General features: G+C 39.9%; 1 protein-coding gene across 6 annotated transcripts in view; it reads left to right on the top strand.

The window, feature by feature from the left end:
* Positions 1-15,579, top strand: part of LOC129862040 (SH3 and multiple ankyrin repeat domains protein 2-like) — a 203,886-nt gene that overhangs the window by 90,492 nt on the left and 97,815 nt on the right. For all 6 annotated transcript variants that reach the window (XM_055933363.1, XM_055933362.1, XM_055933360.1 and 3 more), the window contains exon 12: positions 3,558-3,879. In XM_055933363.1, the coding sequence (XP_055789338.1) occupies positions 3,558-3,879 (322 nt within the window). The remainder of the gene's footprint in view (positions 1-3,557; positions 3,880-15,579) is intronic.

The raw sequence follows: 15,579 nt of genomic DNA, 5'->3' as shown, positions 1-15,579 counted from the left end.
GAGTCTGCCGATAAGAATACGGTGATTGACAGTCTAAAGCCTTGGCCAGGTCGATGAAGACGGCTGCACAGTACTGTCTTTTATCGATGGCGGTTATGATATCGTTTAGTACCTTGAGCGTGGCTGAGGTGCACCCGTGACCAGCTCGGAAGCCGGATTGCACAGCGGAGAAGGTACGGTGGGATTCGAAATGGTCAGTGATCTGTTTATTAATCCAGATTGTCTAGCTCAGCTGATTTGTACGGGTCCAGGTTTTGCAGCTCTTTCAGAACATCTGCTGTCTGGATTTGGGTGAAGGAGAAGCTGGAGAGGCTGGGGGAGTAGCTGCGGGGGAGGCGCAGCTGTAGGCCGGGGTTGGAGTAGCCAGGAGGAAGGCATGGCCAGCCTTTGAGAAATGCTTATTGAAATTTTTGATTATAATGGATTTATCAGTGGTGACCGTGTTACCTAGCCTCAGTGCAGTGGGCAGCTGGGAGGAGGTGCTCTTGTTCTCCATGGACTTTACAGTGTCCCAAACATTTTGGAGTTAGAGCTGTACTGTGTACCAGAGAATATATGAGAGTAGAGCCTACTGTACTGTACTGTACTGTACTGTACTGTACTGTACTGTACTGTACTGTACTGTATACCAGAGAACAAATGAGAGAAGAGCCTACTGTACTGTACTGTACTGTACTGTAGTGTACTGTACTGTATACCAGAGAACATATGAGAGTAGAGCCTACTGTACTGTACTGTACTGTACTATACTGCACTGCACTGTACTGTACTGTATTGTACTGTACTGTACTGTGCTGTACAGTTTAACCAGAGAACATATGAGAGTGTAGCCTACTGTACTGTACTGTACTGCACTGTATACCAGAGAACATATGAGAGTATAGCCTACTGTACTGTACTGTACTGTACTGTACTGTATAACCAGAGAACATATGAGAGTATAGCCTACTGTACTGTACTGTACTGTACTGTATACCAGAGAACATATGAGAGTAGAGCCTACTGTACTGTATACCAGAGAACATATGAGAGTAGAGCCTACTGTACTGTACTGTACTGTATACCAGAGAACATATGAGAGTATAGGCTACTGTACTGTACTGTATAACCAGAGAACATATGAGAGTAGAGCCTACTGTACTGTACTGTACTGTATTGTACTGTACTGTACTGTGCTGTACAGTTTAACCAGAGAACATATGAGAGTGTAGCCTACTGTACTGTACTGTACTGTACTGTATACCAAAGAACATATGCGAGTATAGCCTACTGCACTGTACTGTACTGTACTGTACTGTACTGTACTGTACTGTACTGTATAACCAGAGAACATATGAGAGTATAGCCTACTGTACTGTACTGTACTGTACTGTACTGTACTGTACTGTATAACCAGAGAACAAATGAGAATATAGCCTACTGTACTGTACTGTATAACCAGATAACATATGAGAGTATAGCCTACTGTACTGTAATGTACTGTACTGTACTGTACACCAGATAACATATGAGAGTATAGCCTACTGTACTATACTGTACTGTATAACCAGAGAACATATGAGAGTATAGCCTACTGTACTGTACTGCACTGTATAACCAGATAACATATGAGAGTAGAGCCTACTGTACTGTACTGTATAACCAGAGAACATTTGAGAGTATAGCCTACTATACTGTACTGCACTGTACTCTATAACCAGATAACATATGAGAGTATAGCCTACTGTACTGTACTGTACTGTACTGTATAACCAGAGAACATATGAGAGTATAAAGGCTACCAGTCAATAGGCTACCAGTCAAAAGGCTACCAGTCAAAGGCTACTAGTCAATAGGCTACCAGTCAAAGGCTACCAGTCAAAGTCTACCAGTCAATAGTCTACCAGTCAATAGTCTACCAGTCTTTGTCTACCAGTCAAAAGGCTACCAGTCAATAGGCTACCATTCAATAGGCTACCAGTCAATAGTCTACTAGTCAAAAGGCTACCAGTCAATAGGCTACCAGTCAAAAGGCTATCAGTCAAAGGCTACCAGTCAATAGGCTACCAGTCAAAAGGCTACCAGTCAAAGGCTACCAGTCAATAGGCTACAAGTCTTTGTCTACCAGTCAATAGTCTACCAGTCAAAAGGCTACCAGTCAATAGTCTACCAGTCTCTAGTCTACCAGTCAAAAGGCTACCAGTCAATAGGCTATCAGTCAAAGGCTACCAGTCAATAGTCTACCAGTCAAAAGGCTACCAGTCAATAGGCTACCAGTCAATAGGCTACCAGTCAAAAGGCTACCAGTCAATAGGCTACCAGTCAAGGCTACCAGTCAATAGTCTAACAGTGCGGCAAGTGCTGCTGGCTACTGGTAAGCTTTCTTGACTTGGACATAATTTTTTTGCCAACAGATGGCTAACCTTTGTTTAACCAGCTAAACAGCTGCTCTTAGCAAAAATGTGTTTGTAGTTACTTTTCTAGCTAATTGGCTGTCAAAATAATGAAATACTATTTACTAAATCTATTCATTTTAAAATGTTGATTACTTCTCCTTGCCATTATCATTCACCTGATGATAAGACACGTTTCTTTGCTAACATTTGGTGGGGGTCCCTGGGTCGCTGGTTTGCCAAAAAGGGGGTCCTTGGGCAAGAAAAGGTTGAAAACCCCTGATGTAGATCCATACATATCACCAATCTTTAATTAGCTATGCCTATGCTGTTGATGATAGGCCATCCAGATATCAGCATTAGTGGGAGAGTCAGGTGGAGAGGGGGTGGGACCTGCCATTGGGGGTTGGACATGTGACCTTTCCTCTCAATGCAGCATGGACCTACTCTATAGTATGATGCATTCCATAGGTACAGTCACAGTTTTGAGGGGTTATCGCTTTAAATTGTGCTTTTGAGAGTCTGACACACATACTCAGGCCTTTTGGAAGAGGTATTCTTCAGAGGCCTTTTTATAGAACCTTCTCCTATGACAGTACGGTTGCTTTCTTTTCCAAAGCAGTGTCAACTCTCTCACACAGTGGCCAATCATCTCTGGGTTAAACCCTATATTGCTGTATACAAGCCTCTTATTCCTCCCTGGTATTTAGTAGGCAGCGGAGAAATAAACATCATCATTAATCATGCTTCAGCTGTGTGAGCCGAGCACTGCATCAAACGCAGGGGAATTCCACCAAGGCTCTTATTATAGCTTGAGTTGAATAGAAGTTCTCTCCTCCTCCGCCAGGCAGCCAGGCAGCCTGCTCTGAGCCTGTGAGACCAGCTAGTTAGGAGCTCTCACTGCATCTCCACTAAGGCTCAATTATGGTTATTAATACCTCAAGGTTAGAGACTACCTTTGGTTCTCTATTGAACCCAAATAAGCAGTGTGTGTGTGTGTGGGGGGGGGGGGGGGGGGTTCATGTGCGAGAGAGCGAGAGAGAGAGAAATATCACTTATTCTATTATTCAACCTGCTTATTTTGGAGGAACAATGATGAAATGATGAAATGACAAATGATGTAATATTTCTCTGTGTTGCAACTTGTTCTAATCCCCCCCTCTCTCCCTCCATCCCTCCCTTCAGTGCCTTTCAAGGAGGCGCCGGCCCAACCCACCCGACGCCAGCAGGCCCCACGGAGTACACTAGCTGCTCCACGGTCTGTGCTCCTACGCTCCAACAGCGACAACAACCTGAACGTGAACAACCGGTCACCCCTGGCCTCGCCGAGCCACTCTCCCCTTCGTAGCTTGTCACCCCGTCGGCCCCAGCAGCAGCAGATGCCCAGTCCCAATGGAACAGTCAGGACCATGGGGAAGGGGGCTACCCGCCCTCCCCGTTCACGCTCGCCCTCCCTGGGGCGCCTGGGGGAGGAGACACCCAGACAGGTCCCCCAGCGCCAGCCCAGGTCAGTCACCAACCAGAATTTGAATTATACATTGACACATCTCTTGCGGGTATACATTTCTTGCGGGTGCCCAAAGCTGAAATCATGGAATTTTTTATGGGGGTCCATAATGACATGATAATTCTTATGGGTGGGCCCTAATTTGTTATGGAGCTGCCCAACCTATTATTTGAACCATGTTACCAACTTTAGGATACACTGATATAGGGTGTCACTTTCCAAAAAGTGCCCTCAATACAGAACCTGCTATTAGGAGTATTTTGGCCCCAAAAATCTGGCCCAAAAGTCCCTGAAGTACATGGCAGCTTGGGGAATAGAGATGGAAGATTTGTCACACTCGCTGAAAGTCTGATCCGTCTTTCATGAAAATGTAGATGGATGGATGTGTATGGATGTTGACCCATGAGATGCTAGACGTGCTCAACCGTCGGTCCAATCAGTCTCTCTTAACCTTTTACCTGCAGTGGGCTAAATCAGGGTCACACAGGGGGTTTGTTGGTAGCCTTAAACAAATCTACTTTGAAACAAAAGGATACACCTCACACACAGGGTTATGGGCTTTAAAAAAGAAGACACTTGTTCCATGTCAGATGAAGTGTATTCAATTATGAGTTTGCATCCCAATATTACACTTTATAAACATCACAGAAGACTGAAATAAAACAAAACCGTTGGACACCGGATTTTCGGCATATTTGGTTTATTAATTACGAAATTATGAAAAATATGAATAACGCTAGGTATTTGGTTGCAGGAAAGGGATCTATGGTGTGGATGTTGGAGTGGACGTTTGTGTTTTAGACAGTTGTCTGGAGGATTGAGAAGGAGAGGAAGGGGAGGGTTTGTTGTGTTGGGATGAGTTGAGGTTGTGCACCCTAATCCCTAAATAGTGCACTACTTTTGACCAGGGCCCTGGTCAAAAGTAGTGCATGACTACTGTATATAGGGAATAGGGGACAAATTAGAGCCCCCTCGGTTTATGTGCATGGATTCTGCAACTTCTTTGTGTTGTGTTCATATCTTTTAGAATAGTGCACATCTGTCATTGTCACCCTAATGTACCACCATATTTGAGTAGAGATCCTTTTTGGTCCATGTTAACGACCATGGTCGCTGTAGTACTGTAGTGGTTATTCAGCTGTAGTACTGTAGTGGTTATACAGCTGTAGTACTGTAGTGGTTTCCTTTGTATTTAGAGAGAAAGTGTGTGTGTGTGTGTGTGTGTGTGTGTGTGTGTGTGTGTGTGTGTGTGTGTGTGTGTGTGTGTGTGTGTGTGTGTGTGTGTGTGTGTGTGTGTGTGTGTGTGTGTGTGTGTGTGTGTGTGTGTGTGTGTGTGTGTGTGTACTTGTGTACTGTATACTTCTGTGTGTGTGTGTGTGTGTGTGTGTGTGTGTGTGTGTGTGTGTGTGTGTGTGTGTGTGTGTGTGTGTGTGTGTGTGTGTGTGTGTGTGTGTGTGTGTGTGTGTGTGAATCTCTTCACCTAGCAGGGGGGTCTATGGAGAGCACAGCATGCTCAGTAAGTGGGCCATGCCAATTACTCACTGCTAACGTAAAAGGAAATTAATCTAAATTGAATCCAAAAATGACAGCAATCACACAAGTGATCCTATAAAAATTTGACCTTTTCTCCCCTTTGCTTTCCCTTGTTCACCTCTTGTTCAGCCCATGTTCAGTCCATGTTCAGCCCATGTTCAGTCCATGTTCAGTCCATGTTCAGCCCATGTTCAGCACATGTTCAGTCCATGTTCAGTCCATGTTCAGCCCTTGTTCAGTCTGTGTTCAGCCCATGTTCACCCCTTGTTCAGCCCATGTTCAGCCCATGTTCAGCCCTTGTTCAGTCTGTGTTCAGCCCGTGTTCAGCCCGTATAATGAGTTGTTGTGATTGCCTCACATGCCTCCTCTTAGTCGGGTGAGCAGGCTTACTGGCGTATGAATACATTATTACTGGCACCGTTACTGCTTACTAGTGTATGAATAGATTATTGCTGGCACCATTACTGCTTACTGGCATATGAATACATTATTACTGGCACCGTTACTGCTTACTAGTGTATGAATAGATTATTGCTGGCACCATTACTGCTTACTGGCATATGAATACATTATTACTGGCTCATTACTGGTGTATGAATACATTTTTACTGGCTCCGTTACTGCTTACTGGTGTATTAATAGATTATTACTGGCACCTTATTGGTGTATGAATACATTATTACTGGCTACGTTACTGCTTACTGGCGAATTAATACATTATTACTGGCACCGTTACTGCTTGCTGGCATACGAATACATTATTTCTGGCACCGTTACTGCTTACTGGCTTATGAATACATTATTACTGGCACCTTATTGGTGTATGAATACATTATTACTGGCACCTTACTGGCATATTAATACATTATTACCGGTACCATTACTGCTTACTGGCATATGAATACATTATTTACTGGCACCTTATTGGCATATTAATACATTATTACTTGCACCGTTACTGGCGTATTAATAGATTATTACTGGCACTGTTACTGCTTCCTGGCATATAAATACAGTATTACTCGCACCTTACTGGCTTATGAATACATTATTTACTGGCACCTTACTGGCATATTAATACATTATTACTGGCACCGTTACTGGCGTATTAATACATTATTACTGGCACCGTTACTGGCGTATTAATACATTATTACTGGCACCGTTACTGGCGTATTAATACATTATTACTGGCACCGTTACTGGCGTATTAATACATTATTACTGGCACCGTTACTGGCGTATTAATACATTATTACTGGCACCGTTACTGGCGTATTAATACATTATTACTGGCACCGTTACTGGCGTATTAATACATTATTACTGGCACCGTTACTGGCGTATTAATACATTATTACTGGCACCGTTACTGGCGTATTAATACATTATTACTGGCACCGTTACTGGCGTATTAATACATTATTACTGGCACCGTTACTGGCGTATTAATACATTATTACTGGCACCGTTACTGGAGTGCAGCAGTTAAAATGGAACACTGCTATTTCCTCCCTAGTTACAGGAGTGGTTGCTAAGGCCATTACTACAGTATGGTGCATATGTGTTTCAGCTACTAGCTAGCCTACTCCAAGTACATTAGATAATATCCTCTAACTGCAGACCTACAACTGTAGTGTATTTCATATGTGATGTGATAATTGTTGGTTGCTATTACAGTACTGTTGTCTGCATGGACAAACACGATTCAACCTTGCTCTCCCTATCAAGGCCATGGAAAATAAATGCTTATACTGTCTCAGAAATATACTTGATAATAGACCTCCTCTCAAGGTTTACATACATAACTATCAAACAAAGTTTACAAGTACAGGCCATTTAGTCTATAGTTTTTTGTACCTATTTCCATGAAAAGCGGATATATCCTAAAAATAAGAAATTATTTTCCATGACAGTGAGTGTTACATATCCGCTCTGAGGAGGATGATGATGATGATGGACGCTCATATTTTCTTTACCTCAGCATGGCAGTAGATAAAAAAATGACTCATTATGACAATACTCATTATGACAATGCTCATTATGACAATACTCAAACAAAACCATTGGCTGCTGTGGAGGACCTATTTTCATCCTGTTCTTGTTTTACATAAATACAGTGCCTTGCAAAAGTATTCATCCCCCTTGCCAATCTTTCCTAATTTGTTGCATTACAACCTGTAATTTGAATTTATTTGGATTTCATGTAATTGACATACACAAAATTGTCCAAATTGGTGAAATGAAGTGAAAGAAAATACTTACAAAAAATGCTAAAGCTTAAAAAACGGAAAAGTGGTGCGTGCATATGTATTCACCCCCTCTGTAATGAAGCACTTAAATAAGATCTGGTGCAACCAATTAACTTCAGAAGTCACACAATTAGTTAAATAAAGTCCACCTGTGTGTAATCTAAGTGTCACATGATCTGTCACATGATCTCAGTATATATACACCTGTTCTGAAAGGCCCCAGAGTCTGCAACACCACTAAGCAGGGGGCACCACCAAGCAAGCAGCACCATGAAGATCAAGGAGCTCTCAAACAGGTCAGGGACAACGTTGTAGAGAAGTACAGATCAGGGTTGGGTTCTAAAAAATATCTGTAACTTTGAACATCCCACGGAGCGCCAATAAATCTATTATTAAAAAAAGGAAAGAATATGGCACCACAACAAACCTGCCAAGAGAGGGCCGCCCACCAAAACTCACAGACCAGGCAAGGAGGGCATCAATCAGAGAGGCAACAAAGAGACCAAAGATAACCCTGAAGGAGCTGTAAAGCTCCACAGAGCTGGGCTTTAGGGAAGAGTGGCCAGAAAAAAGCCATTGCTTAAAGAAAAAAATAAGCAAACACGCTTTGTGTTCGCCAAAAGGCATGTGGAAGGAGGTACTCTGGTCAGATGAGTCTAAAATTGAGCTTTTTGGCCATCAAGGAAAACGCTATGTCTGGCGCAAACCCAACACCTCTCATCACCCCAAAAATTTCATCCCCACAGTGAAGCATGGTGGTGGCAGCATGATGCTGTGGGGATGTTTTTCATCGGCAGGGACTGGGAAACTGGTCACAATTTAAGGAATGATGGATGGCACTAAATACAGGGAAAGTCTTGAGGGAAACTTGGTTCAATCTTCCAGAGATTTGAGTCTGGGATGGAGTTTCACCTTCCAACAGGACAATGACCCTCAGCATACTGCTATAGCAACACTTTAGTGATTTAAGGGGAAACATTTAAATGTATTGGAATGGCCTAGTCAAAGCCCAGACCTCAATCCAATTGAGAATCTGTGGTATGACTTAAAGATTGCTGTACACCAGCGGAACCCATCCAACTTGAAGGAGCTGGAGCAGTTTTGCCTTGAAGAATGGGCAAAAATGCCAGTGGCTAGATGTGCCAAGCTTATAGAGACATACCCCAAGAGACTTGCAGCTGTAATTGCTGCAAAAGGTGGCTCTACAAAATATTGAATTTGGGGGGTGAATAGTTATGCACGCTCAAGTTTTATGTTTTTTTGGTCTTATTTCTTGTTTGTTTCACAATAAAAAAATATTTTGCATCTTCAAAATGGTAGGAATGTTGTGTAAATCAAATGATGCAAACCTCCCAAAAATCTATTTTAATTCCAGGTTGTAAGGCTACAAAATAGGAAAAATGCCAAAGGGGGTGAATACTTTCGCAAGCCACTGTCCCTCAACCCACTACTCCTCTTCCATATTTAAACATGCTTCTGTAATCACTGTCTTTATTTTGGGGTATAAGGGGTTGGTTTTTGCATGGCTGAGTCCCAAATGATAACCTATTCCATATTTAGTGCACTGATCAGTGCCCTAGGGGAGATTTGGAGAGTAGGGTGCCATGTCATCTTGATGGTAAACAAGGATGTGCTCTTTGTAGTGTGCAGCTAGTAACGACTATTGCTGGGGTATTTATACCATCCACATATGTTGGTATGTATTGTTCCTTCCAGTTCGTAAGCATCTCTTATGTGTTACACAGTACCTTCCACAGCACATGTTCACAGTACAATACCCTAGTGTTGCAGCAATGTTAACATTGGGTCCAGGCTTCTATTTGGGAGTATGGTAACGTGAGATCACAGCAATGGCAAATGAATACATTATTACATAGACCTGTCTGTTGGCCCAATGTAATCCACAGTTGGCACTGTAAGAAATACATCCAGTGTCTGAAGGTACAATAACAGCTCATTTGTCATGACCTCATAACTAGGATATTTTTTTCTCCATAATTTTAATTTTTACCACACTGCAAAAGTTTGATAGCCACTGTTTAAGCAGATTCTCCAGCCTCTCAATACTCCAGCCTTACACCAACATACTGTAGCAGTTAGCTGACACTGATTTAGGCCTTTCTCAAATGCTTAAGAGCAAGAGGTCCCTGGTATAAAAAAGGTAGAGAAATATTGATCTAGAGGATAAGTTAGTGTGACAGTGGACAGCTTGACTTTTAAACAGGAAGGAGCAGTCTGTCTGTCTGTCAGTAAGTCACGTGGCTCTGCCACCGTCACACCCTCACATGCACGCACGCACGCACGCACGCACGCACGCACGCACGCACGCACGCACGCACACACACACACACACACACACACACACACACACACACACACACACACACACACACACACAGTTATTAAGTGTGTAGTCATGACTTAAAGGTCAATGGTTTGTTTGACTGCTGTCATATAAAAAAAGGTCAGACAGTTTACTGTATGATTATTCTGTGGCAGTGAATGGCCATGACATGATTAGGCCTATGCATTCATAGCCTATGAAGTGTGTAGCATATACAGTAAGATGGATTAAACTCTCAATATTTGATGCTATAGATACAAAAAAACATAATGTAACATAAATGCCAGTATTGTTGGATGAGAACCTATAGTGCTTCACACACAGTGGGAGCTAAAGCAGAGGATATATGCTATGCAAAGTTATGCTCGGTAGTTAGCATGAGGGATGACTTTGACCGTGACTTTGACATTAACTCTAGTGAGTTCCATAGTCAGCTACCTAGTACCTACCTACAGTTAAACAGCTAGGTACCTACAGTGATGCTACAGTATGCTAGGTAGTTAGCATGAGGGATGAAGATTATGCCATGCTAGGTAGTTAGCATGAGGGATGAAGATTATGCTATGCTAGGTAGTTAGCATGAGGGAAGCAGAGTATGCTATGCTAGGTAGTTAGCATGAGGGAAGCAGAGTATGCTATGCTAGGCAGTTAGCATGAGGGAAGCAGAGTATGCTATGCTAGGTAGTTAGCATTAGGGATGCCTTTGGCTGTGACTTTGACAGAGTCTCTATGGAGGCTTAATGAGGCAACAGCCACTGAGGGCATGTGGAGCTGCTCTTCTACTCTCCTCTGGCCCACTTTCTCGCTCTCTGCCGCTCTGCTGGAGCCGCATTTATAAGCGGAAAATGTCACACTAAATGTCTGCGTGCGCCATTTCTGAAAAGAATACGTACGTATAAAAATATTGAAAAATGTTAACCCGTTATAAATCAGACTGTCATGCCCTGACCTTAAAGATCCTTGTATGTCTCTATTTTGGTTTGGTCAGGGCGTGAGTTGGGGTGGGCATTCTATGTTTTGTGTTTCTATGATTTTCTATTTCTATGTTTTGGCCGGGTATGGTTCTCAATCAGGGACAGCTGTCTATCGTTGTCTCTGATTGGGAACTATACTAAGGTAGCCTTTTTTCCTACCTGTCATTGTGGGAAGTTGACTTTGTTTAGGGCACATAGCCTTTGAGCTTCACGGTTTGTTTTTCTAGTGTTTATTGCTTTGTTCGGCGTCATTTTGATTTAATAAGGAAAATGTACGCTCACCACGCTGCAACTTGGTCCTCCTCCTTCAACAGCCGTGACACAGACCCATCGTAAAACTGTGCGCGTGTGAACAAGCATTATAACTCCGCCTGTAAAACGCTTATGGTGACAATGACTCCCTTTATTTGCTGTATAATTTGTAACTTTTGGAATTAGGCCTCAGCAGTTTCTCAAAGAAATAGCAACGGTACATTTGATCAAATGGTTTTGGAAGTGTTTTTTATATTTTACTGTAAGCTATTTGGTAACAGACTGTGACAGTGTCAGCAGAACATTTGAATTCAACAATGTCTTCTATTGACTTTTCACCCAACCTAAATATGCTAGACTGCCCACGAATTCTGAAACATTGTCAAGGCTACTGAAAATATGAAATTACAGTAGTTGCATACATAATTCAATGTAAAAGATCAACTGTCTGTGCACCTGTTATTACATTTGACTGTAGGCTATGTTATAAACCACGCTGCATATGGGATTCATAGGTTAGCCTACACACTAAAATCAAAGGGTTCTAAATAGTGCCAAATGAGGGTTATTTGGCTAGTAACCATAGCAGATCCCTTTTTGGATCTATTTAAACGTTTTTTTGAAGGTTCAATAAAGAACCATTCTCATAAGTATCTAAATGTAACCTATATGGTGCTATAAAAACCCTTTGAGGTTCTATAAAGAGGCATTAAAAAAAGTTATAGCACCAAAAAAGGGTACCGCTATTAATTGTAGTCCTATATAGAACCCTTTATGGCTCTTTGTAGAACCTTTATGGAGAAAGGTTATTTACAGAACCATTCTCAATCTCAAAGGTTATCGGAGCATGTGTTTTTATATCAGAGCATGAGTTTTCATATTGGAGGATGTGTTTTTATAGTGGAGCATGTGTTTTTATATCAGAGCATGTGTTTTTATATCGGGGCATGTGTTTTTATATCAGAGCATGTGTTTTTATATCAGAACATGTGTTTTTATATCAGAACATGTGTTTTTATATCAGAGCATATGTTTTTATATCAGAGCAGGTGTTTTTATATCAGATCATGTGTTTTTATATCAGAGCATGTGTTTTTATATCAGAGCATGTGTTTTTAAAGCAGAACATGTGTTTTTATATCAGAGCATGTGTTTTTATATCAGAACATGTGTTTTTATATCAGAGCATGTATTTTTATATCAGAGCATGTGTTTTTATATCAGACCATGTGTTTTTATATCAGAGCATGTGTTTTTACATCAGAGCATGTGTTTTTACATCAGAGCATGTGTTTTTATATCAGAGCATGTGTTTTTATATCAGAGCATGTGTTTTTATATCAGAGCATGTGTTTTTATATCAGAGCATGTGTTTTTGTAGTGGAGCATGTGTTTTTATAGCAGAGCATGTGTTTTTATAGCAGAGCATGTGTTTTTATAGTGGAGCATGTGTTTTTATAGTGGAGCAAGTGTTTTTATATCAGAGCATGTGTTTTTATATCAGAGCATGTGTTTTTATATCAGAGCATGTGTTTTTATATCAGATCATGTGTTTTTATACCAGAGCATGTGTTTTTATATCAGAGCTTGTGTTTATATATCAGAGCATGTGTTTTTATATCAGAGCGTGTGTTTTTATAGTGGAGCATGTGTTTTTATATCAGAGCATGTGTTTTTATATCAGAGCATGTGTTTTTATATCGGAGCATGTGTTTTTATATCAGAGCAGGTGTTTTTATATCAGAGCATGTGTTTTTATATCAGAGCATGTGTTTTTATATCAGAGCATGTGTTTTTAAATCAGAGCATGTGTTTTTATAGTGGAGCATGTGTTTTTATAGTGGAGCATGTGTTTTTATATCAGAGCATGTGTTTTTATATCGGGGCATGTGATTTTATATCAGAGCATGTGTTTTTATATCAGAGCATGTGTTTTTATATCAGAGCATGTGTTTTTAAATCAGAGCATGTGTTTTTATAGTGGAGCATGTGTTTTTATAGTGGAGCATGTGTTTTTATATCAGAGCATGTGTTTTTATATCGGGGCATGTGTTTTTATATCAGAGCATGTGTTTTTATATCAGAGCATGTGTTTTTAAATCAGAGCATGTGTTTTTATAGTGGAGCATGTGTTTTTATAGTGGAGCATGTGTTTTTATATCAGAGCATGTGTTTTTATATCGGGGCATGTGTTTTTATATCAGAGCATGTGTTTTTATATCAGAACATGTGTTTTTATATCAGAGCATGTGTTTTTATATCAGAGCATGTGTTTTTATATCAGAGCATGTGTTTTTATATCAGAGCATGTGTTTTTATATCAGAGCATGTGTTTTTATACCAGAGCATGTGTTTTTATATCAGAGCATGTGTTTTTATATCAGAGCATGTGTTTTTATATCAGAGCGTGTGTTTTTATAGTGGAGCATGTGTTTTTATATCAGAGCATGTGTTTTTATATCAGAGCATGTGTTTTTATATCGGAGCATGTGTTTTTATATCAGAGCAGGTGTTTTTATATCAGAGCATTTGTTTTTATATCAGAGCATGTGTTTTTACATCAGAGCATGTGTTTTTACATCAGAGCATGTGTTTTTATATCAGAGCATGTGTTTTTATATCAGAGCATGTGTTTTTATATCAGAGCATGTGTTTTTATATCAGAGCATGTGTTTTTGTAGTGGAGCATGTGTTTTTATAGCAGAGCATGTGTTTTTATAGCAGAGCATGTGTTTTTATAGTGGAGCATGTGTTTTTATAGTGGAGCAAGTGTTTTTATATCAGAGCATGTGTTTTTATATCAGAGCATGTGTTTTTATATCAGAGCATGTGTTTTTATATCAGATCATGTGTTTTTATACCAGAGCATGTGTTTTTATATCAGAGCTTGTGTTTATATATCAGAGCATGTGTTTTTATATCAGAGCGTGTGTTTTTATAGTGGAGCATGTGTTTTTATATCAGAGCATGTGTTTTTATATCAGAGCATGTGTTTTTATATCGGAGCATGTGTTTTTATATCAGAGCAGGTGTTTTTATATCAGAGCATGTGTTTTTATATCAGAGCATGTGTTTTTATATCAGAGCATGTGTTTTTAAATCAGAGCATGTGTTTTTATAGTGGAGCATGTGTTTTTATAGTGGAGCATGTGTTTTTATATCAGAGCATGTGTTTTTATATCGGGGCATGTGTTTTTATATCAGAGCATGTGTTTTTATATCAGAGCATGTGTTTTTAAATCAGAGCATGTGTTTTTATAGTGGAGCATGTGTTTTTATAGTGGAGCATGTGTTTTTATATCAGAGCATGTGTTTTTATATCGGGGCATGTGTTTTTATATCAGAGCATGTGTTTTTATATCAGAACATGTGTTTTTATATCAGAGCATGTGTTTTTATATCAGAGCATGTGTTTTTATATCAGAGCATGTGTTTTTATATCAGAGCATGTGTTTTTATATCAGAGCATGTGTTTTTATACCAGAGCATGTGTTTTTATATCAGAGCATGTGTTTTTATATCAGAGCATGTGTTTTTATATCAGAGCGTGTGTTTTTATAGTGGAGCATGTGTTTTTATATCAGAGCATGTGTTTTTATATCAGAGCATGTGTTTTTATATCGGAGCATGTGTTTTTATATCAGAGCAGGTGTTTTTATATCAGAGCATTTGTTTTTATATCAGAGCATGTGTTTTTATATCAGAGCATGTGTTTTTAAATCAGAGCATGTGTTTTTATAGTGGAGCATGTGTTTTTATATCAGAGCATGTGTTTTTATATCGGGGCATGTGTTTTTATATCAGAGCATGTGTTTTTATATCAGAGCATGTGTTTTTATATCAGAGCATGTGTTTTTAAATCAGAGCATGTGTTTTTATAGTGGAGCATGTGTTTTTATAGTGGAGCATGTGTTTTTATATCAGAGCATGTGTTTTTATATCGGGGCATGTGTTTTTATATCAGAGCATGTGTTTTTATATCAGAGCATGTGTTTTTAAATCAGAGCATGTGTTTTTATAGTGGAGCATGTGTTTTTATAGTGGAGCAGGTGTTTTTATATCAGAGCATGTGTTTTTATATCAGAGCATGTGTTTTTATATCAGAGCATGTGTTTTTAAATCAGAGCATGTGTTTTTATAGTGGAGCATGTGTTTTTATAGTGGAGCATGTGTTTTTATATCAGAGCATGTGTTTTTATATCGGGGCATGTGTTTTTATATCAGAGCATGTGTTTTTATATCAGAGCATGTGTTTTTAAATCAGAGCATGTGTTTTTATAGTGGAGCATGTGTTTTTATAGTGGAGCATGTGTTTTTATATCAGAGCATGTGTTTTTATATCGGG

The sequence above is a fragment of the Salvelinus fontinalis genome, chromosome 9 (genome assembly GCF_029448725.1).
Source record: "Salvelinus fontinalis isolate EN_2023a chromosome 9, ASM2944872v1, whole genome shotgun sequence".
NCBI lineage: Eukaryota > Metazoa > Chordata > Actinopteri > Salmoniformes > Salmonidae > Salvelinus > Salvelinus fontinalis.
This window is presented reverse-complemented; position numbering and strand designations above follow the sequence as displayed.